This window comes from Juglans regia, chromosome 15 (assembly GCF_001411555.2).
Source record: "Juglans regia cultivar Chandler chromosome 15, Walnut 2.0, whole genome shotgun sequence".
In the NCBI taxonomy this organism is placed as follows: Eukaryota; Viridiplantae; Streptophyta; class Magnoliopsida; order Fagales; family Juglandaceae; genus Juglans; species Juglans regia.
In genome coordinates, this window is record NC_049915.1 from 14763172 (window position 1) to 14786269 (window position 23098).

The 23098-nt window shown below is 36.3% G+C and overlaps 1 protein-coding gene across 2 annotated transcripts in view; it reads right to left on the bottom strand.

The window, feature by feature from the left end:
• Positions 1–11455: 11455 nt before the first annotated feature.
• Positions 11456–23098, bottom strand: part of LOC109016591 (DENN domain and WD repeat-containing protein SCD1-like) — a 40216-nt gene continuing 28573 nt past the window's right edge. For both annotated transcript variants that reach the window (XM_035686142.1, XM_035686141.1), the window contains 13 exons: positions 20727–20774; positions 18998–19055; positions 18802–18885; positions 15885–16146; positions 15022–15227; positions 14844–14908; positions 14602–14725; positions 13897–14078; positions 13704–13775; positions 13450–13610; positions 13318–13359; positions 12272–12480; positions 11456–11689 (listed from right to left, as the gene is read on the bottom strand). In XM_035686142.1, coding sequence (XP_035542035.1) covers positions 11594–11689; positions 12272–12480; positions 13318–13359; positions 13450–13610; positions 13704–13775; positions 13897–14078; positions 14602–14725; positions 14844–14908; positions 15022–15227; positions 15885–16146; positions 18802–18885; positions 18998–19055; positions 20727–20774 — 1609 coding nt within the window. In that variant the 3' untranslated portion in view covers positions 11456–11593. The remainder of the gene's footprint in view (positions 11690–12271; positions 12481–13317; positions 13360–13449; positions 13611–13703; positions 13776–13896; positions 14079–14601; positions 14726–14843; positions 14909–15021; positions 15228–15884; positions 16147–18801; positions 18886–18997; positions 19056–20726; positions 20775–23098) is intronic.

Sequence of the window (23098 nt, forward strand, 5' to 3'; positions counted from 1 at the left end):
TTGCAAGATCACAAAGAGGCATTTCTTTATCTCAAAGAAAATGCAATTTAGAGCTACTAGCAGATTTTGGTTTGTTAGCTGCCAAACCTATTTTGTTTCCAATGGATACTCATGTTAAATTGTCAAAAGAGTAAGGTGACTTGGTTAATGATATTCCTGGTTATAGGAGATTGATTGGCGGATTAATTTACCTTACTCATACAAGACCAGACATTACTTTTGCAGTCCACTGTTTGAGTCAATATCTGGATAGTCCTCGAATACCTCATCTTCAAGCTGCAATGAGGATTCTCAGATACTTGAGATTAGCTCCTGGACAAGGTCTTTTATTTCCAAGTGATTCCAAAGTGCATATAAAGGCATTTTCAGACTCAGATTGAGCAAGTTGTATAGATACTCGTTGGTTAGTCAGTGGGTATTGTGTTTTCATTCGGGATTCTCTGGTATCTTGAAAATCGAAGAAGCAATATACGGTTTCTAGATCATCAGCAAAAGCTGAATATAGATCAATGACATTTACAGTTTGTGAAATAATATGGATTCGGGTATTACTTAAGGATTTGCATCAATCACATATACAATCAGCTTTATTATTTTGTGATAACCAAGCTACTCTTCATATAGCTGCCAATCCAGTTCATCATGAACGAACCAAACATATAGAGCTGGATTATCATTTGGTGCGTGAGAAAATAGAAGAAGGATCACTGATTGTTCTACATATTGCTTCTGTTCATCAAATTGCAGATTTGATGACTAAGCCTCTTGGTTCCAAACCATTTGATACTTTGTTGTCCAAGATGAATGTGCATAATATATACACATCATCTTGAGGGGGATTGTTATAGATTGATATAATGAAATGTAGATTTAGAATAAACACATGTAATGTTTTCATTGGCTTACATAAAAAGTTAGTTATTACAGTTACTTTTACACGTCTATATTACAAGTTATAAATACAGACTTATTCTTCTGTAATATAACTCACTTAATGAGAATACATTTTTCCAACTTCATCTCTCTCATATCAGACTTCTCTTCTCCTCCATCTTTGATTACTCTGTTTCAGTCTCCGCCACTAATTTCAACATAAGGGATGTTAACTATCCTGCACCACTCTTCTCCCTGATCTTTCTTGTAGTGTTCTTCTAGTGGAGGACATTGAAAGATTTCAAGTTTTTGGAGTGAGGGAGGTAGACCATTGTTTGGGAAGGACCTCAACCTTTTGCAATTACATATATGAAGCTCTAGGAGTGACGGAGGGAGGCCATCCTTCGAAAAACACTTGAGCTTCTCACAGTTATAGATCTGCAGTGTTTCGAGATGGTCGAATTTTTTAAAGCCCTTGGAAGACAGGCTTCCCAGATTCGAGAGGTCTGAGATGCAGAGGCATGTTAGACAGGTTAGTAACGTCACCTCTGGAAAGGACACCAAATTATGACATCCACCAATATGAAGTTGCTTAAGAAAAGTGAGGTTGTTCTGCGCCCAAATGAAAAAGGCATTAGGGATTTCCAAATGAGAGATTCCAAGTGTAGTTATGTTTGTGGGAAAACCTTCTACTGGAAGTGGTTGAATGCTCGAACAATTCCTTACACCCAAACTTAGAAGAGATGTGAGGTTGTATATGCCATTGTGCAGTGCCTTTGCATTTTCTCATGGCCAGATATATAAAGTTGTCTTAGCTTGGAAGGGAGGAGCAACTCGCCACCATTCAAGAATTTGAGATTTTCACACTCTTCGATGGTGATGCTTTGAAGAAACAAGTTATGAAGAAAACTCTTCGCTACTGACTCCAGCTTCGGACAATATTCAATTTCTAGTTCTCGAAGTGTTGCAGGTAATTCTCCATTTGATATTAAGGATTCAAGGGATGGACATCTTCTAATGGACAACTCCTCTAAAAGAGATGGGATGGTACTAGAACTGTAGATGGTATCATCATCATCCTCCACCAATTTCCGCATATTCTTGCACCCCCTTATTTCAAGCCTCTTTAGAGTTGGAGGTAGCTAGCCTCTTGCAAAATGATTTAGCGAATCACATTCATAAATATGATTAAATGCAAGCCAAGTGTTGTTGTACATCATTGCCTTTGGTAAGGATTCCAAGGCTTTGCATTTCTCGATCCAAATTGTTTTGAGTGTGGATGGCATACCCACCAAAGATACGAGTTTGTCACAATTCCGGATGTCCAAATATTCGAACTTTGCTAGCCCCTCCACATAAAATCCTTCTATTCTACATAAAGTGAGTTCTGAGATTGTTTGAACAGAATCAAATTTTATTGACTTGAATGTAACCTTACTTCCGCACACCACCCCTGGCCTTCGGATCTATCGATTACTATTTTGCATTGATTTGGAAAGCTTGAAACTGAAACCACCAACTGCCCACAATCATTTATCTCAACTTTGTTTAGTAAAGGAAGGTTGTTTGGTAACTTTCCCAATAGCTTCGGACACCGAACAAGGGAAAGCTCACGCGAGTTTGGGAATTCTTGACAAGGACTCCAATACTCCCACTTCTTCATGTTCTTGAAACTCAAAGTCTCCAAGGATTTAAAACATTGCGACGAACCATCTCCACAAATCTCTTGACCAACATTCTTCACGTTAGACATGCCCTCGATCAAAAGAATTTTGAGTAATGGAAGTTGCCCGAATGGGGGCAATGTCGTGCACATGTAACAATTTTCTAATGCCAAGGACACCATAAGAGGAAACGAAGGAGATGTAATCAAATCGGAAATTTTGTAACACCATAGTACCTTATAACGAGCTTCTCCAAAGTATTGTGGGGTCGTAGCCCGTTAAGTATCTCCTGTTGTTCACTTCTGTTGTCTTTCCACTCATCAATGTCTTTACTCCATTCCAACGACAACGCATTAATTTGGGTCTTTTTAATTAATTCAGCATCATTTGCATCTTTTGATTCAATCATATTCTCTAATCTTGAAATGCGGAGTGCTCCTCGAAGATGCTTCAAAGGCCCAAGCTGATTTACTCCCGAGCGATTCTTTTCTCCCAGAATGAGATTAGTCATTGTTTGAAGACAGGTTAAATTACCAATTTGCATGGGCATTTCTTCCAAGGAATTCGAACCTTCAATATTGAGGTGGCGCAGGTTGACCAAGTTCCAAAACATTGAAGGTAATTTCTTTAGGCGAATACATTTCTCTAATGACAATGTTTGTAGGTTATAGAGAGTAGTTATTGGTTCTGGCATAATTTCAATTAGAGTTTTGGAAAGATCAAGGTACCGTAGATGCTTCAAATTATCGATAGAATCCGATAGCTCTGTTATGCAATACCAATTGAAAGATAGCACCCTTAAACGTCGTAACATTGGAACCAATTCAAGAGGAACACGATGAGCCAAATAGCAATTACTTGGACTTGGTAGCATGAGAGGTAAGAATGTACGTAACCTTGTGACCTTAGAAAAAACCTCAAACTTTTTAGTAACATCGTACTGGCCACCCAAGTAAGATGAGCATTGGCATTGGATTGGCTATTTTATTCTTCAAATTTTGAAGAATATGTAACTTTTTCACTTTTAGCTAACCATTCAAAACTTAAAGTCTACATTTGATTAGTCACCACTCTCTATAATAATAAAATATTATTATTTTTTATTTTTATATTTTTATAATTAATTTTTATTTTTTAATTAATTCTATTTTCATAACCTCCTATAATCTCCAACAATCATATTCATTTTCATTTTCACAGTCCAATAAACAAAATTTCATCATATGATATCAATATTATCAAAATAATTATATCGATCTTCAATGCAACCAAGCCAATTCTCACAAACATCATCACCAACTAATGCAAAATAAGAGTAATGAATAGGGTGGTAACCAACATATAAAACTATGAACATCACACCCATATTTGTGATCCAAAAAAAAAAAATCACAAAATAGCGTAGGCTACAACTCCAAAACTCCCCACCAACAAAAGGCTACACATCTTCAAAAGATGAAGATTGAGATGGAGATGAAAATCACTTCCTTGATTTCTCAAAAACATCTTTTTGAAGATTCAAGAAATACTCTCGTTGCATTCCATTCATGCCAGCAAGATCCATCTTCATTATCTCCATATCGATCTTCCTATTCTCTGTATCATTTCTCCTTTTTTTCTCCATTAGTAATTGAGCCCTATCAACATCTAATTTACTAGTCGCTTGTCTTTTTTCAGACATGAAAATAGCTCTATCATTTGTCATGCAAGTTAAGGCCTCAACAAATTCTGCATCGTAAGATTCTGCAGCCTTCCTTTTTCTCTCCCTTTCTTTCTCAGTCTTATTGCCTGGAGGCCTCTCAAAAATGACCTCTACGTTGTCATTTATCGTGTTGTCTCCTAGTGGAGTCGACTCCGCCATTGCAGGGATTTTCCCATGTGGTTTCCTTCTAGTTGACAACGTGGACAAGTGTTGCTGCCATTTTGGTTGGTGTCTTAATAGACATCAACAATGTTCCATGTTGTATGTGGCCTTCTCAGTCTCTCTGTACATGATTTTAACTCTTTCAATCTAAATATGCGAATGTAACAAGAATGTGAGAATGGAATTTTAGCAAGAAAATTTAAAATGAAATTTAGTTAGAAACTCATACCTTATCCTCTTCCGTCGCACTACTTGGATGCAAAGATTCTACTTGAGCCACAGCAGCACAAAATTTATTTGTGCATTTTTGGATCACCAACCATCGATTGGTCAATGACCCCCCAGAACGATTTGCCATGCTAGTATTTTTATGCTCATTGTAATAATTGCTAATTCTCTCTCACATTTGAGAATATTTTTTATTCGTCCCCCTTATAGCATCCATGCTAATATTGAGCCAAGCCGACACGAGGAGATTGTCCTCATCTACGGTGAAAGACACACCTCGTTATGTTTTCTTACTAGGTGGCCTTTTTTCACCTTCCAATAGTGTTGCTTGGAGTTCAACATTATCATGGCTACTAGTCATTACGGTTGTGGATCTCCCTTGTTTACCACTTTGCAATAGAGTGGTAAAGAAAGGATCTTCATCAAATGTTGTGTCCATCCTTGATTCAAGTATAATTGTAAAAAATCAAGACTAGACTCATAAACACTACTGAACAGCAACCATAATCTCAAGTATTCACACATAATCTCATGCAAGCAGGTCTAATCAAACCATTGCTTAAAGACAATACTTGATTTAAAAAAAAAGGTATATTAAACATTACAAGCAGGGCTAACATTTACAAACAAGAAATACGTTCGAATAAGCTGACCAACTATTCAGAAAAAGGAACTGATCATTGAAGGATTCACTTAGCACTGTGGTACTTGTGTTGGCATGCTTAGTTACATTTATTGTTTAGATAGCAAACAAAGATTTCTTTAACCTTGAGCTACCTGCCATAGAGGACCAATATTGATACAGTGCTTTGTTTTATATATTGAATGGTATATATGCTTATATAGATGGGAAGAACATATAAATATGTAAAATGTAAGAAAATGAGAAGCTTAATAAAATATAGTTGCAACTGTTGAAACAAGTGTAATGGGTTTGAAAAAGATAAGGCTTTTTGGTCAATTTGGTGGGTGTGTAAGAGTATATTTTTGCAGACGGGGGGAGCATGAGATTTTAGAGAAGAGTTTTAAAATCTTAAGTAGTTTAATTGGGGAAATTTTGACCTCCTTTTGTTGCTCATGGTATTACATGCGCACTGTAAAGTTTCAATAAAACTGCAGTGAGAAAGAAAGCATCTTTTTAACAGAACCACTTTCTTCCTAAAAAGGAATTCCCAACTTCATCATAGTTTTAATCATAGCCTTTACTGCTTCACTTTTTGCTACAGTACTGTTTACTCGATGAAGATGTGCATGGTGCCAATCTCTTCCTATTACCTCATTATGGTGTCTTGAACTCACTTTTAGTTCATATATATATATATATAGACTGTATATGCAGAGAGGTGGGATGAGTTTAAATCTTATAATTAAACAATATATTACCTAAAAATGCACAAAAAATAATGAATATGGTGTGACAAGAATTAAAGTGAGTCATCTCTTGTTCGACTAAATATAGGCTTTATGCCCAAAAAAGTTACCATTAATAGGGGAGTGTGCTTGTCTGTTTCATTTGTATGCTTCAAAGTGGGGCAGTAGATACATGTCAAATCTTTTTTAAATAACAGGCTTATCTGGTTAGAGAAATTCGAATTATATGCCTTTTAATGTTCCAATATGTTATATCAGCCTGAAGGATTTCCCATATATCAACCTGAAGGATTTCCAATATGTTCCAATATGTTATATCTGAAACGACATGACTTGTACCTAAAGGATTTCCCATATATTTTGTTTTCATTTTTTTTTTAGATTGAAGCTTTTTAAAGGTCATTTCATGCACTTCAACTATACTTGACTTTCCCTTTTCAATAGAGCAAATCCATTACCGATGCCATTTAGCTTTCCCTATATGGGTTGAGATTAAGCTCCTCAAAAAATTTTTTGATTAGATGACTGCATCCAATGGGCATATTTCATTTTCCCTCTTTTTTGGGTCTTTTTTCCTCCTCTTCCCTTTATGTTTGTAACTCTATATTGCAGCTATTTGGTAATATTTTTTGGTGCTTACTTTTGAGCATCTCTCTGTTTCAATCCCACTTTCTTGGTCTCTATACTGCATCTTCCCAATTAGTTTTGATTTTGTTCATCTTCTTAAATTTTCATAGTTTCAGTGCTACACAAACACAATCATAGCAGAGAGAGAGAGACTTGTTTCCCTAAGAAAGGACCAGCAAATGATCTGACAATACATGGTGGAGAGAAGGGAAATTCTGGATGGAATGCCTATGTATTTCAGCATCCAATTTTTTTTCCTTGCTTCTTTTAACACACTCCTCACATTTTGGTATCCTATTCTTTACAAACATGAAGACAAGCGAGATCTCAGAAAGTACCAGAGACCATAATTACAAACAGGTTTCAAACTACCCGAGACCATGTTTCAAACTTCAGGGGAATTCAAGAAGCTCAGCCCAGGCTCCAAATAATTCAATCAACAAACTCAAACAACATCAACAAAATCAAACTCAAACAATAAAATCAAGAGTAGAATCAAGGCTAGAGTTTCGAATCAAACCCAAACAACATCAACAAAATCAAACCCAAACAATAAAAATCAAGAGTAAAATTTTAGCTAGGGTTTCAAATCTTACCGTGTGCTTGTCGTGCTAGAGAAAAGATGCCGTTGTGCCGTGCTGGGGAGTGCTGTCGTGGGAGAGAACGGTTGCGGCGCGGGAGAGAATGGTTGAGGGAGAAGAGAAATGGGGAAGAGGAGAAATGGGGAAGAAGGGTAACAGGGAAGAAGAGAAAAAAAAATGAGAAGAAGAGAAAGAAAGAAGAGATGTGGGGGGGAAAGAAGAGAAGAAGAGAAAAAAAAAATAGATGAAGAGAACAAAGGAAGATGCGATAGAGAAATAGGGAAGAAAAGAACGAAGAAGAGAAGAAGAAACGCGGGAGAGGAAGAGGGAAGAAGAAAGAGAAAGGAGACGCGGGGGAGAGAGAGTTGATATTAATAAACAATGTATTTGGAGGTGAAATAATGCTTTTCATATTTGAAGAAAAAGATGAATTTACTGTAGCTGATATTTAGGATGAAAAGTGTTTGGCTAATTCAATGTGGGTCAACTATTGATAAAGTTATTTAAATTTAGAGATGAAATGTTATTTGAAGAAGCCAATGTGGATGCTCTAAGATGAGTGGCGTGCCTTCATAGAAATATTCCCTTGTTGGTTACCCTTAACTCTATCTTCCATTTTAAAGCATGTATCACCGACAACCGATTGAGCTAAATCATTGATGAGATCATGCATAAAAAAATTGTGATTGATTAATGTGTGACCATTGGAAAAATGACCTTGACAACAAATTCCAAAAATACTCGGTACCCAAATCTTCCATTTTCTCATTTTGTCGTGATAATTGAATCAAACCTTCTGCCATCCATAATAGTACCACCTCCTTCTCCTCAAATTCTTCTTAGTCCTTTGGTAGTATTGAACAATACACAAAGCATATCTTTAAATGTGAAGGGAGATTTTTAGAGCACTCCCAATGGCTCTTGTAAAATACATTTTTCTTCAAAATATAAAGAAAGATGGCCAAAAGGTTCTTCTATTTGATCATCTATTCTACTTCTATTTTACATTCAATTACAGTAAATCTTCTACATTTAGAGGTAACTATTCATTCCTCTAAACAATTTTTTATTATTTCTCTCTCATTTCATCATCTTTCCTCTTTATCTTATTTTTATTTTAACCCTTTTATCACTTTTGCACAGCCCCCACTCTCTTATCTTTCATCTACTTCCTAGTACTTTGTTTATAGTCTCTTTGACATATGTCGGCATGCTTTGGAGCATCAATATTTATAATGAGGCCTGCAATGTAGAACTGTAAGCTTGACTCGGTTGCATATATAGAGTCCTATGAAAAATAAAAATAGAACAACAGAAAGCGATTAACAGGGTGCAGGTGGTTGTTATAAATAACTTCATTAACTAATAGATGCTACGTGTACACAAGATGAAAAGAATGGTAGCATCAACCTTCAAGAAACTATGCACCCTACTCTCTTTTTTCTTGTTTGTTCATCATGTGGTCTTATCATCAAATGTTGCTTCTGTTGCAGAAGCTACTGCTCTTCTCAAATGGGAAAATACCCTTTCAAACCAAACCCAATCTCGCCTTCATTCATGGACTTCCCTTTCCAATGCTTCTGCAAATTCAAACCACAGTACAGATCCCTGCACTTGGTTTGGAATTTCTTGCAACCCTGCTGGAAGTGTTGTTAGAATGAGCATTACTAGCTCTGGCCTACAAGGTACACTTCATGGATTTACTTTCTTGTCTTTTCTAAATCTTGCATATCTTGATCTCTTTGTGAACTCTTTATTTCGGGACATTCCGCATCAAATTAGGTACCTGTCTAAACTCATCTATCTTAATTTGTCCTTTAACCTATTATCAGGAAAAATCCCATCGGAAATAGGTCGCCTAAATTCTCTAGCTAAGCTTGGTCTTTTTCAAAACAATTTTGAAGGTTCCATCCCAACTTCTTTAGGAAATTTGAGAAATCTAACCCATCTGTATCTTTGGGGAAATAAACTTTCTAGCTCCATTCTTGAAGAACTAGGTTGCCTAAATTCTCTAACCAATCTTTATCTTTCCCAAAACAGTTTTGAAGGTCTTATTCCTACTTTAGGAAATTTGAGAAATCTTACCCATCCTTATCTTTTCCTGAAGAGATAGGCTGCCTATATTCTCTAGCCCAGCTTGATCTTGCGCAAAACCATTTAGAAGGTCTCATTCATACTTCTTTAATTCGAACTCATCTCATCTCTAAAAACAAACAAGGTTTAGTCTTTAGAAAATAAATTTTCTGGCTTCATTCCTGATGAAATAGGGTATATAAATTCTCTAGCCAACCTTAAGATTTCCTAAAACCGTTTAGAATGTCTCATCCCTACTTCTTCAGAAAATTTGAGAAACCTTACCCATCTGCACCTCAATCAAAATCAACTTTCTGGCTTCATTCCTAATGAACTAGGTCGCCTAAATTCTCTAGTCGTGCTTGATCTTTCCCAAAACCATTTAGAAGGTCACATTCCTATTTCTTTAGGAAATTTGAGAAATTTTACATTTCTTAGTTTTTGAGAAAATAAACTTCCTGGTTTCATTCCTAATGAAATAGGTTACATAAATTCTCTAGCCTCGCTTCAACTTTCCCAAAACTGTTTAGAAGGTCACATCCCTGCTTCTTTAAGAAATTTAAGAAATCTAACCCTTCTATATATTTGGGAAAATAAACTTTCTGGCTCCAATCCTAAAGAAATAAGTCACCTAAATTCTCTAGCTTTTCTTGATCTTTCCCAAAACTGTTTAGAAAGTGACATTACTACTTCTTTAGGAAATTTGAAAAATCTTACCTTTATAAATCTCTTTCAAAATCAACTTTGTAACTCCATTCCTGAAGAACTAAGTTGCCTAAATTTTCTAACCGACCTTTATCGTTACCAAAACAATTTTGAAGGTCTCATCCTTACTTCTTTAGGAAATTTAAGAAATCTTACCCTTCTGTATTTTGGACAAAATAAACTTTCTAACTCCATTCTTAAAGAATTAAGTCGTTTAAATTCTCTAGTCAAGCTTGATCTTATATGACCATCGTATTAAATAAAAATTTTATTCTTTTTTAATATTAAGAATAAATCGCTCTGATCTTTCCGGGGCTGGGGTAGATAATTACGAACTTTGACCTGTCAAATTCATTTAATTTGTTTTTCCAACACCAACATGCAGGAGTACTTGTACTGTATATATATATATATATATATATATATATATATATATATATATATATATATATTGGCTAGCTATATATCATTATGAATTTCCTAGTCAATCTCTTTTACCTTACCATTTAAGATTGGGAAACTGATGTGACTTAGGAATATCTCGGAGGGGCATAAACGCAACATGCAAACCCTTTTTATTTAAATTTTCTCCGTTTGTATAATGGAAGTATTTCATATCATTTCATTATTATAATTTTTTTAAATTTCTGCATAAAATATAATAAATAATTTAATTTTTTTTAATTTTAAAATAATATTAATATTAAAAATAATATTTTAATAATATTTTATTCAACTTTCATCTAAAATCATCTTATCTCATCTCACTATTCAAATCGCACCAAAAGTCCACATTGTCCATTGACGTGATTATAAATGCTTTATGATTCACTAATGTTTATCTTTCTTTTTTTTCGAATTATAGAAAGTGTTTGTATTATAAATTTGTATAGGATCTTGATCCATTAACAGCACCGTTAGGACTTCTTTGCTATGACACGCATAATTTGCATTTCTTAGAAATTGAATTATTTTAGAAGTAAAAAATTTTATTTATATGTTAGTGTGTAGGATGTTGATGTGGCATAATTTGATTTGTCAGCAAAATTTTATAAACTTAATCTTATATATTAAATCGTATCACGTTAATGATGAGGATGCATGGTATTCTCCACACTGACTTATGAATAAAACGACTCTTCAAAAAATTTTCATTTTCCAAAGTTCTTGTCCTTAACTTGGTGTTGGAAGAAGACTACTATAGACATCAAGATCAATATATAACACTAATTGGACTTGAGTGTGGATTAGTGCAACTATTTGACTCAAAGGGATAAAATTAATAAATCAAAATAAAAATTTATTAATTTGTATGTTCCTTTATGATACAATACAATGACCAAAATATATATATATATATATATATATATATATATATATATTTCTTTGAAATGCAGGCTCTTGTATACAGAAATGAACCGAACAAATTCAGCTTGCTAGTTAAGGGAAAAGCGGGCAAAGCAAGCCTGTATGCAAAAATTAGAATTTATTCAAACTTTATCATATCACACAAACAAGTTGAAAGATAAACGTAGAGAAGCCATCACAACCATTTCCCTCATCATTTCAACTACACAAGAAGTATCTATAAAACACAATAAATGAATTTAAATGTTGATGGTGGCTTCCCACAGCCTAAGAAGTCCATTACGACCACCACTGCATATCCTTTTCCTCTCAAGGTCAGAAGCCACACACCGTACCTGGATACCACAGAATAGTACTGCCAATGTCAAACCAAATATAAACAATTGACCCTGAATTTTCAAGGGAAAATTATACTTGAACCGAGAAAGCTTACCGACAAAATCAACCTGTGTTTTTTTTTTTTTTTTTTGTTTATTTAATAGTTGAGGAAGTGACTAATAATTGATTTTTTTTTTATTTTTTAAAATGTTTAAAGATGTATAAAAAATTATTGAAAGAAAAACAAAAAAATAAAAAAGTAGATTTGCACTTGTCGGTACAAATCATCAGTTGGAACTCTCGGTTCCAGTAGCAGTGTCCATTTTCAAGTTATTATATTTATTATATTCCGTTCAGCATTTCTACATTTTTCATGTAAAAATTACATATCATGCACTAAAAGATACCAGTCACTATATATGATCATTTGGAATCTGCAATATTTTCCACTCTCTCGAACATGTCACATTTGATCTATTTTCCAAATAATATTTTCAGTTATAAATACTAGTGCTGGAATTTAAACGTATCATAGAAGTTTACTGTTGGCTCAGAAGGACCAAGCAGGAAGTATACAAGAAATGAAAGACAACACATACCACAGCAACTGTTCTTGGTGGCGTACGGTAGAGTTGCCACCCTGCCATTTTTGAACTCGTGCTAGAGAAGCTACCAAGTCTCTCTTGCGGCCGATGAAAGAGAGACATAGAATTATCAGCTGCTCCAATACCCAACCAGTGTTCCCCCGCACTGATGGATAATACAGCGGCAGTATGTATGGTAACATTCTTTATGCACCTTATACCACCTGCACACCGTACACAATTAATGCTAAAGAATAATGCTAAATACAGTCATAGGTTGTGCAAGCGTTGCGCACTCTTTTTGAAAAAGAGTGGGGTCCTATATTCAAAAATTAATTTCTTCACGTGGGTCACATATTTATTCACTTGTTTTAAAAAAGGTAGGCAGCGCTTGCGCACTGCAAATATCATTTCTCAATGCTAAATGCTAATGGTAGCACCCAGTGCTTTTAGTTAGATTTACAACAATGGAGAAGAAAACATCCATTTCTTCAAACATTGACAAGTAATTCTTCCATTATTCAATTAATCGTACTAGTTAAACTCTAATAGACAGCAATCTGCAAAGCCGCTTGACACAGGCTTTCTCAACCAGTAGCACTACCATGTCTTTTAGCACACCAACGGTACCCGTTTCCCATTTTTTGCTCATTTTTCCCAGAGAAGTTATCCATGTTTTTGCTAGATTTTGATAGAAACTCAGGGTTATTTAACCTGCAAGAACTAAACTTATTGCTTCTTATTGTTTCATGTGTCAAGTGGCAGGGAATTTGTGAGGGCTATATAAAATTGTACAAGTGCTCTCTTTTGACATGTACATATTATAAAATCGTGATATGTATATTATATCACTGCATAACACTAGGATGCGAATGATTCCAAAATTTAAAGCAAAAGGTGGCGTTGCCTGATGGGCAGGTAAGTACAATTCTATTCATGTGTAGCTGCTTTGATGAAATTGCCTGGAAGCAGCTAAGATAAAATGAAAAACAAACAGAAGCCACAGTCCAAGGAATGGAAAGAAAAAATTTCTGTAGTCAAGAGATCATTAATGCTCTTACCCTCCTCATTTTCCCAAAACCGCAGCAGCCCATCAGTTGAACCTAAAAAGGTCATCATTTCTCTTCTTTTAACAAATATTGGCCCAGCATGGCACGATAGAACAGCAAACAGAAAGGGTGATAAGGTTCAACCTGTTATTATTCCTCTGTCCAATGGGGAATATTCGACGCATAATATTGGACCAGCATGGCATGCGAGAACAGCTTCACAGGTCCCCTGGGAAACAGACCATGCTCTTGCTGTCCAATCATCACTACCAGTAACTAAAGTATCTCCAACCATTCTCATTGATCTGCATATTTGCACAAAAAGCCAGTGTCTTAATCCCTATCCTTAACAAAATATAAATGCATGAACGCAAATATCATATGATCCTTCAGCTCACCTAATCCATTTTGTGTGCCCTAACAGCTTGTGCATCTGCCTACCAGAACGGATGTCCCAGATATTTGCAACCCTGTAATGCAAGTAATAATCAATTTGGTTCAAGGCAAAAGTCAAAATGCCCGATATTAACATGTAAAATTAGATCATATAAAAAAGACAGAAAGCATTATTGTGACTTCCAATATACTTACACGTCTCTGCCAGCAGCAGCCAAGATTCCTGTTGAGTCATCATACTCCATGCATAGAACTGCACTTGAACAATGACCTACCGTCGCCACACATGTATCAGTTCTAACATCCCACATCTTTACAGTACCATCATGGGCAGCAGTGAGGACACGTTCGCCCGACAGCATGCGCACACAACTAACCTACAAGGATAAAATAGAGTAATTCAGTTACAATCATCAACTGCATGTATCTTCACCACCGCTCTACATAATCTCTTCATTGCTGAGAAGAAAAGATAGGAAGAAAAATTCATGATAGGTATTTTTCTTAGAAGCTGCAATTATTTATGTATGTATGTATGTATGTATTAATTCAAAATTCTCAGAAAGTAATCTCACTTTCAACCCTCTCCCCTCATCCGAAAAATAAAAGAAAAATCAGAAAGGTCTAAAACATATAGAGTTAACAATAAGAGCTCAGAGACCAAGCCTAAGAAGTAACTTTAAATTATTCACCTCCTAATATTAACCATCTATTCTTTGGTACCATCTAGGTAGAACACATGAGAGCTTTCTTTTCGCGAATATTATTTGGGGTGTTGAATTCGTTGATCCAACAATAAACTACAGTTGTTGCTCATTGACTCGCATAGTGTCTGCATACACCATTCTGATTCCATTCCTACCCTATAATCAAGTAAAATATGCACTGAATATAAATGACCTGTCCATCATGGCCTTTTAGCTCTTCTAGAAGCTGAGTTGTTTGTTTGTCCCATACTAAAATGGACTGGTCGTCGGATCCTGATACCACCTTTAATCGATCAGAGCTTATTGCACGGATGGTTCTGCATGAGCCAAAAAAGGAAGGCATTAATCTAAGATGAATAAAAAAACCCTATGGAGGCAAGGGGGGTGGGGCAGATTGGTTTTGATATAACCACCCAGCAAAGAGGGAAAGAAAACCTGGTATGTCCTTTCAAAGTTGCCCGAAGTTCTGAACCACGAAGACTAGGATCCCATATCTTAACCTGCATGATTGTCGAAAATGAATATCCATGACATGTTTAAGACCTGCAGATATGTTATGAAATCCTCAAGGAAAGAAAAAGTCCGAAGAAAATACACAAATATGCAAACTTACTGAGCAGTCTGTGCCTCCACTGATAAATAAACCTGCATCTTCACGGTCACCCACCAGATCCCACACCTCTCTTCTTGTCACACAATGTAGAGCAGTAACAGCACCACTATGACCCCTAAGTATACGAACATTGGTTTGAATTCTCTTCTGCCCAGCAGCCGATAAATCATGTTTGCGAGGAGTCCCATTCTCGTTTGTGGCTGATGCTGGAAGACAATAAACCATGTTGTTGTAGCAAGATTAACTTCAAAGAAGAATTAATAATACATGCATGTAATGTTAACAAAAGATGAGGAACTGTCAAGAGTAGCATTCTTTGTTTGTTGGCAGTGTTAGTTATGATCTTAACGGTGGATAATTTGAGGAAGAGGACTGTTGTAATAATGTACTGGTGTTGTATGTGCAAACAAGGTGGAGAAAGCATCCATCATCTTTTACCTAACTTCGAGGTGGTTAGGATTTATGGGCATCAATATTGCACACATTTGGGATTGAATCGGTCATGCCCCAATTGGTGATGGATTTGACAGCTTGTTAGTGCAGTCCTATGAGTAGCCACAACCAACTCAGAGGCTTGGAAGATGGTCCCCTAGCATCTAATGCAGTGTATTCAGTGAGAATGCAATATGCTCAGACTTTTGAAGAACGTGAGAGGACAGTGATAGAAAGAGCATTATGTTCAACCCTCTTTATGTATATATGGAGGGGCACAATAGTTTCTGCTCCTACAGATTTCTAGACCTTATGGAATTATGTTCTTTTTCTTCATCCCTTTAGCTGCTTGTTACCCCGTGTACTTGGGTTGCACCCCTTTGCACTTTGAATAAAATTTACCTAACTTCTCATGTTAACAGAAGAGGTACCTGAACTGCCAGAGTCAGAAGCCCATCGACGAACACGACTAAAAGAGTTTGATCTGGATGATGTATCTCTGCTGAACATGCTCTGAACCCAGCTCCTTCCAACACCAGAAGCCTCGGCAGGGGGCTGATTCCCATCCGTTGCCTCTTTTGAACGTGGGGATGCCAATCCTAGAGATGACATGGATTGGGCCTTTATAGAAGTGATCCCCCAGTAAGCAACACGCAGTTGCTGGGTATGTGATAAGAATCCTCTGAGTTTTATCTGTAACAAAGAGGGAAAGAACGTTTCAAGCAAAAGAATTCATATATAACCAAACCTTCAGAACAGTCAGATGGTGAAAGATGATTGTGATTTGCTCGTCAAGTCCTATTGCTCATGTTAAAAATTCAAGAACAATTCACAAGCACACTATTTCTGGATTACAATTAACATATTAATGCTAAAGATGTATTTGTGAGTTTATACAGAGGCTGAGAAGAAAAAGAAGATAGAATTTTTTGGGATTTCAATAGACTGCAGAAGATCAGAGCCAAAAACTGACCACTACTCTAGGTAAAAGTTTTATGCAGTGATGACAAAGTGTTCAAGACCATTTACAGGAACATTAAGCGCCTTCTGAGCATATGCAGCACTTCAAATAAAAATTCGGGTGTCAATTTGAAACCCTGATCAAATGCACTTAAGTAAAACATATATAGATGGCCTCTGTTCGAAGCCTCATTCAAATTCGTGTTGAAAGAAACAAACCCGAACGACCTCTGTTCGAAACCACTTTGAGTGTTCTGTACGTCAACTAGGATCTCTCTCTCTCTCTCTCTCTCTCTCAGATGGACATATGCACAGAAATGTATAGACGCACATTTACACACTACAGTCACTAAGTATATAAGACTTAGGAGTATTATTTAGATAAAAGTTGAGCCTTTGGTGTGTTAAGAAGGGTCTTCTTGTTCGCACTGTATTCCTTCTGTACATTCCTATAAGTTCTGAACCTATCTTTATAGCTCAGTATCTCTTTCTAGACTTCCATAGAGTGTTGAGCTTGTTTGTCGGATTGTTTGCTTGCGTTTTCTTCCCAATCATCATTACTCAGCACCAAAGTATATGTACTTCATGATGTCAACGCATATGAGAACTATGGTTTCTATTTATATAGGCTCTATGGTTGTACTAAAGCAGTAAAAAGGTACAAATCAATGTCAGGTCCATCTGATAAATGTCCTCCCATTGTAGGAAAATAATGGGAAAATCTTCACTGTTTTCTAATAATAATGTAATCACATTAAAAGGCATAGATGAGCCCAACCCTAGCACACATGAAAGTACAAGAGAGCCGCTACTCAGAATAAAAAGAAACAGAACAATTAAAAAAAAACCGTGAAGCTAGAACAAAGCAAAATATCATGAGCCACTATCCATGTATAAAGGGAGTTGAGGAAGATCCTTGTCAGCTCTACCACTAAAAGGTCCTTATCCTCAAAAGTCTATGCACTCCGAATACACCATGCGAACCATAGAGGAATCAACCTCCATACTAACAAAAGGTTATCATGTCCCTACACTCCCCAGTTCGCCAACAACTCTCTCACCCATCTAGGCATAACTCAATCAACACCAAACCCCTCAAATTGCAAACACCATAAGGTCTCTCGATACTTCACAGTAAAGAATATGATCAATCAGTTTTCCGTTCTTTTTACACATGTAATACCAATTCACCACAATGACATTTTGTTCCTCAGGCTGTCCAAAGTCAAAATATTTCCCAAAGACACTGTCCACACAAAAAAACCACTCTCGAGGGGGGTCTTCACTTGCCAAATGCTTTTCCAATGAAATGAGAAACCAGTAGTAAATGCTAAAACCTTATAATATGATTTCACTTCAAACTTGTGTTTTTTGGATGGAATCCAACATATACCATTCATACCTCCTTTCTTATTCTAGAATTGTCTAATATCTTGAAAAAAGTGAAAACAAAACCAATGCGCAGTCTTGCAGAGGTCTAGTAAAAAGAATATCCCAATTAGTAGTTCGATTTTGGATTCACATGTTCTCCACCACCCATGCATCCTTGTAATGAGCAATATTATAGAACTCTGGTTAAGATATCTTCAAATGTTGATCCCCACACCAGAGATCACAATTCTAACAAATTTTGACAAAGAATCCCAATCCCCTCCTATGTTTCCACAACCCTACACTAAAAGGCTCTGTTATCTCCTTCGAACACCAACCACTCCTCAAACTCTCATACTTGCTATCCATAACCAATCTCTATAAGGCCTCCCTCTCCATCGTATAACATCATAGCCATTTCCCCAACAATGCTCAATTAAAACCAAACTACTTGATTTTACTGGAGTACAAATACTAGGCTCTTCGTTGTATTTCCAGCTACCTTTTTCTATATTCAAATATCCTATTAGCAGTCATCACCTTCTCCTTGTAATCATCATTCTTGAAGTAAAACAGCATTGCATATACATAACCTTTGGTAATTGGTCCACGGGACAAAAGTATAATGCCGATATTCCACATACTACATCCTTTCTTTCCACAGAAACTGTAGTATATATTCTAATGGAATTGAGTTGTTGGGGGTCAAATCCCACACATTGATTCATTGAATAGCTATTAATATCTAGACAACATAGAAACTAACATGAAAAAACTCATGAAATTAAGTAGAAAACATCTAAAAACAACAATAATAACATAGGAAACAAGATAAGAAACAAGATAAGAAATCCAATGAACATAAACGTGTCTGGCCATCACGAAACACCTCATCACAAACACAGATAAGCCAGGTAACAAGGGCATAAGCATGCCGCCATAAATGACAAATGTAAAACATTGGAAATAATCAAGCAGTCGAAATGGGGAGAAAAGAGAAAAAGAAAAAGAACTTACAAACTGCTTATATCCAATGTTGTTTTTATCTGCTATTGTTTCAATCAAATACCAAGCATCAGTATCAGAAAGTCCCAACCCAACCTTCACAGAGGGAAAAACAACAGAACTCAAAAGTATGAAGTATAACTTGCATGTAGTCGGTGTAAGTGGTAAAAGGGAAAGAAAGAAGTAAATAAAAGAGAACACACACTACCATATGTGATGCCATCACAATTAGCTGCGTTGTAACCAGAGATGCATAATTCGTAGAACTGGCATAAAATAAGATAACACAAGTCAGAGGAATTAACAACTCCAATGGTCAAAACTAAACCAACCCCGCATAAGAAGACTCATACCTCCTAATTTGCATTTTGGGCATGCCTTAACCCCTTTTATACTTTTTCCCTTCGCTTCTCAATCAAATCTTACAGCAAATATTCAGTTTGCATACAAATATTTAGAGACATTGCACATAGATAACTGATACGGAACAAAAATGTACAATCCCACATCCATGTAGACTCAATTTGATCCTAGTTATGGTATGTTAGGTTCCTCAAGAAATGAAGGTTTTTATCCTTTTTAAGTATGATGCAACAACATAAATCCTTCCTTTTTTTTTTTTTTCTTTTTGAGCAGGCACAGCACGCTGGATCTCCAAGGAATATTTTCAGTTTTCTTTTACATCTACCCTGTTATAATTCTGGAATAGAAGCCCCATTCAAGAGCTTAACTTCATTTCAAACATACGACACCTTTTCATGTCATCTCCACCATGATTACAAGACAGGAAGAGGATTCCCTCCCCACCATTAATTATAATATCCTATCATCCATCCACATCCCCTGGTTGAAAATATGGATTACAATGGAGAGATATGTTCAAAGAGAGACGTCCCAAAGCTCTGCATGTGTCAGGCAGACATAAACTTGAGCCAGTGTAGCTTGCTTGAGTTTCGGTTGATAATGAGGATAACCCACCCAAAATGCATGCCCTACCTAAATAGTTTACCAGTATTCTAATGTGGGCCAGACACAGTTTTGTTTTGTCTTCTTTTGTTTTTTTGGATAAGTAAGCCAGACGCAATTTTGTATCTCAAGGATATATGATATCAACAAACAATCAGATTTTCCAACCATACTCATTCTTAGTCCCAGCACGTTTAGTTTGTTCCCCCCCAAGGGAAAATACTGCCAAAAAATTGTGGATGGAAGTTGGAACCTCAATAAAAAGACTGCCAAACACTCAAATCCGCCACACCCCCCCCCAAGAGGAGAAAAAAACCAAGGGGAAAAAATGCTGGTCAGAACCTGGATAAAATAAAAGGAAATTTTGATAGGACAACCCCCATGCTATGCCTGATTTGGATTAGGACTGCGCATTTTTTAGCAATAGCTCCCTTGCAGTTTGAAATTTTTAGCAATAGGCCCTTCTGCTACAATTTTGTCCATTGCTGTTCAGAAAAGCCACACATGGTGGCTGCGTGGTGGCATATCTACCACGGGTGGCCAGAGGTCGGCCACTACAAGGTGGCCAAGATTGAGCCATCCTCCTTGTGGTCCGAACTTTGGGCCACTCATGTGGTGGCCAAGATAATATAGTTTTGTAGTGGGTTGAAATTGTCAGTTTTTTTCTGTAATCCAGTAGCTTAAAAACAAAATTTCATGTGCATGGAAGAATCAATACACTTTGCAATCTGTTTGCAAAGCCTCGCCCAAAAGTAGGATCAATTTGATGTGCAGTTAGAAAATAAGAAACAGAGCACAATTGTGCACGCATGCAATCAATTGCAAAAGAGTTTATTTTGAATAAAATGTATAAACACCCCCCCCCCCCCCCCAAAAAAAAAAAAAAAAAAGAAACTAAGAGAAGACTTGGACAATACATAATCAAATAAGTTAGAAAATTAAAAAGCAAAAAGGAAGTATGGAATCCTTACTTGCTTGAAGACCTCTCCATCAGATAGTCAAAGTATCCTTCCCAGAATCTGCAAGGAAATAAAAAAGAGTGGATGAAACTTTCAAATCTAAATTAGTAAACAACTCATTAGACCCCAAAAAATGAAGGTTTTTTTTGTGTGAATGAAGGTGAAATCCAAAATTTCAAATTTCAAGGACCATGAACAATCCTGTTAATTAAAAAAAAAAAAATCTCCTAACTCTTGCAAATTAGAGGAGGAAAAGATTGGGTGTCGAAGAGAACTGGCACTATCTGTTTTTCCTATGCAAGTTCAACACCCCAATTTGGGAAGAAGTAAACAATAAGACTACTTTAAGGAGTTATTTATACATGATAGATTACCAAGAGCCTTTCCTAATGCCTAAGTATAATGAATCTAATTAAGGATTCTTGACAAATTTAGTTAGAATATCAACAACTACGTTGAGCCACATAAGTAAAAACTTAAGGAGATAGTGAGCACTATAAAAAACAAAGAATTCAGCACAATCATCTAGTCAAAACACAGCACACGAATCCTTAGGAGAGGTTGTATTTGCTTGAAATTATTTACGGTTATTTATGGACAACTCTCTATACCATTATTAGGGACACATTGAGAGGGCTTGCGAACCTTCTGTCCTCATTCTTTCATCCCATACTTCATAAAACAAGAACAGTTACACACGAGCTTCTGAAACACAGTGAATGACAGCTGGTGAGGATACCTCACCAAAGCCTTCTAGAAAAACCTTCTATAAGAGGTACATTTTATGGTCTTCTAACAGGAAAAGAGAATGCAAAAACAAAAGAAAAGGCTTCTAATGCACTTGTCTTTTAGTTAGCTGTATTTGTTGAAGAGATGTGACTTCGGGGAGACATGAAGGACCTGTTTATCACCTTGTAGGATAATGAATGCTAAAGTGGATAGAGGTTTTTTGTCAGGTTATCTAGTGGGGTCGAGGGATCATGCAGGTTTGTTAACATCCCATTTATTATTTTCTGGTGACACACTGAGTTTTTGTGACACAAAATACAACTCAATACTTGCGATATACTTTCTTATGTTTTGAAGTTGTTTTGGAGTTGAAGATCAATTTGGCAAAATCCGAGATTGTTCCTGTGGGTGATGTTAAAAATTTGGCTCATGTTCCTTCTATAAAGATTCTTATTTACTGTTGAAATATTTGGGTTTCCCTTTGGGTGCTTCTTACAAGGCAATATTCATTTGAAATGGCATACGTGAAAAGATTGAGTCGATATCCAAATTAAAGGAGATTTAAGAATTGTGGATCTAAGATCATCCACCATTTTCTAACAATATTCAAAATTCCAAGCATCACATTCTTTCAACATGTTCATTCCGCACGAGGCATAACGGAACCATACGCCAAGCCTCCACACTGCAATGACTAAAATTATGACTCTTCCAACATGTCAACAACTCTACAACCCTTGGAGGCATCAACCCATGAATAACAAATATAGAGTATCGAGGACCATACTTTCCTAGCAACATCTCAATGGATCAGCATTTAATCAATTGATTCCCACCCATTTTACACACGCAACACCAATCTATACTAAAATTCCCTATTGGGTTTGTTTGTGTGGAGACTGGTTCTGTTTGTGTGTGGCCCGATTTGATGACCTGACCCAACAAGAATTCCTTATGTTATTTGGTGGATTTTCAAGGAAAAAATTTTGGACCCCTTTTTTGGGCTCTTGAACCAACCCGACCCCCTAATTAGGTTTATCCGCTAATTAGAGTCTTACCATATAACTTGTATTATTTTGTACAGCCGCTGTACTACTGCACTATGTATTCAATTTTCATCATAATAAAATCCTCTACAACTTCGTGGACATAGGCATGTTGCCGAACCACACAAATCTTGTGTTTGTGTATGATTGATTTCATTTTTATTCTATTTTTTCTCTTATCATTCATAACATTCCCCTTCTTCTCAACTTATCAGTACGGATTTTCCCCAAATGCTGCAGTCCATTCAAAGAATGTCACCTTCAATGGAGCTTTGTTCCAGCAAATAGCTTTCCAAGGAAAATGAGTGCCTAAGGGGGGGGCAAAGCTTGATAAAATGTTCTGACCTCAAACTTTCTTCCTTTGGACGGAACTAACCACATCTTATCCACTATATCACCTCTCAACCTAGTAGAGTAGAAACAGTTGAAGAATGAGGAAAAGAGCTCCAATTCCCGGTCATGTGCTATCGAATACAATGGATATTCTAGTAATATTGGAAAGTTAACACGAAGATATCATGTGAAAGTTTGAACAAGTCCAAGAAAACAGCCTTCAATGACTAATCAACACACCTAACATCTTGCCAAAACCTATCATCATCCCATCTC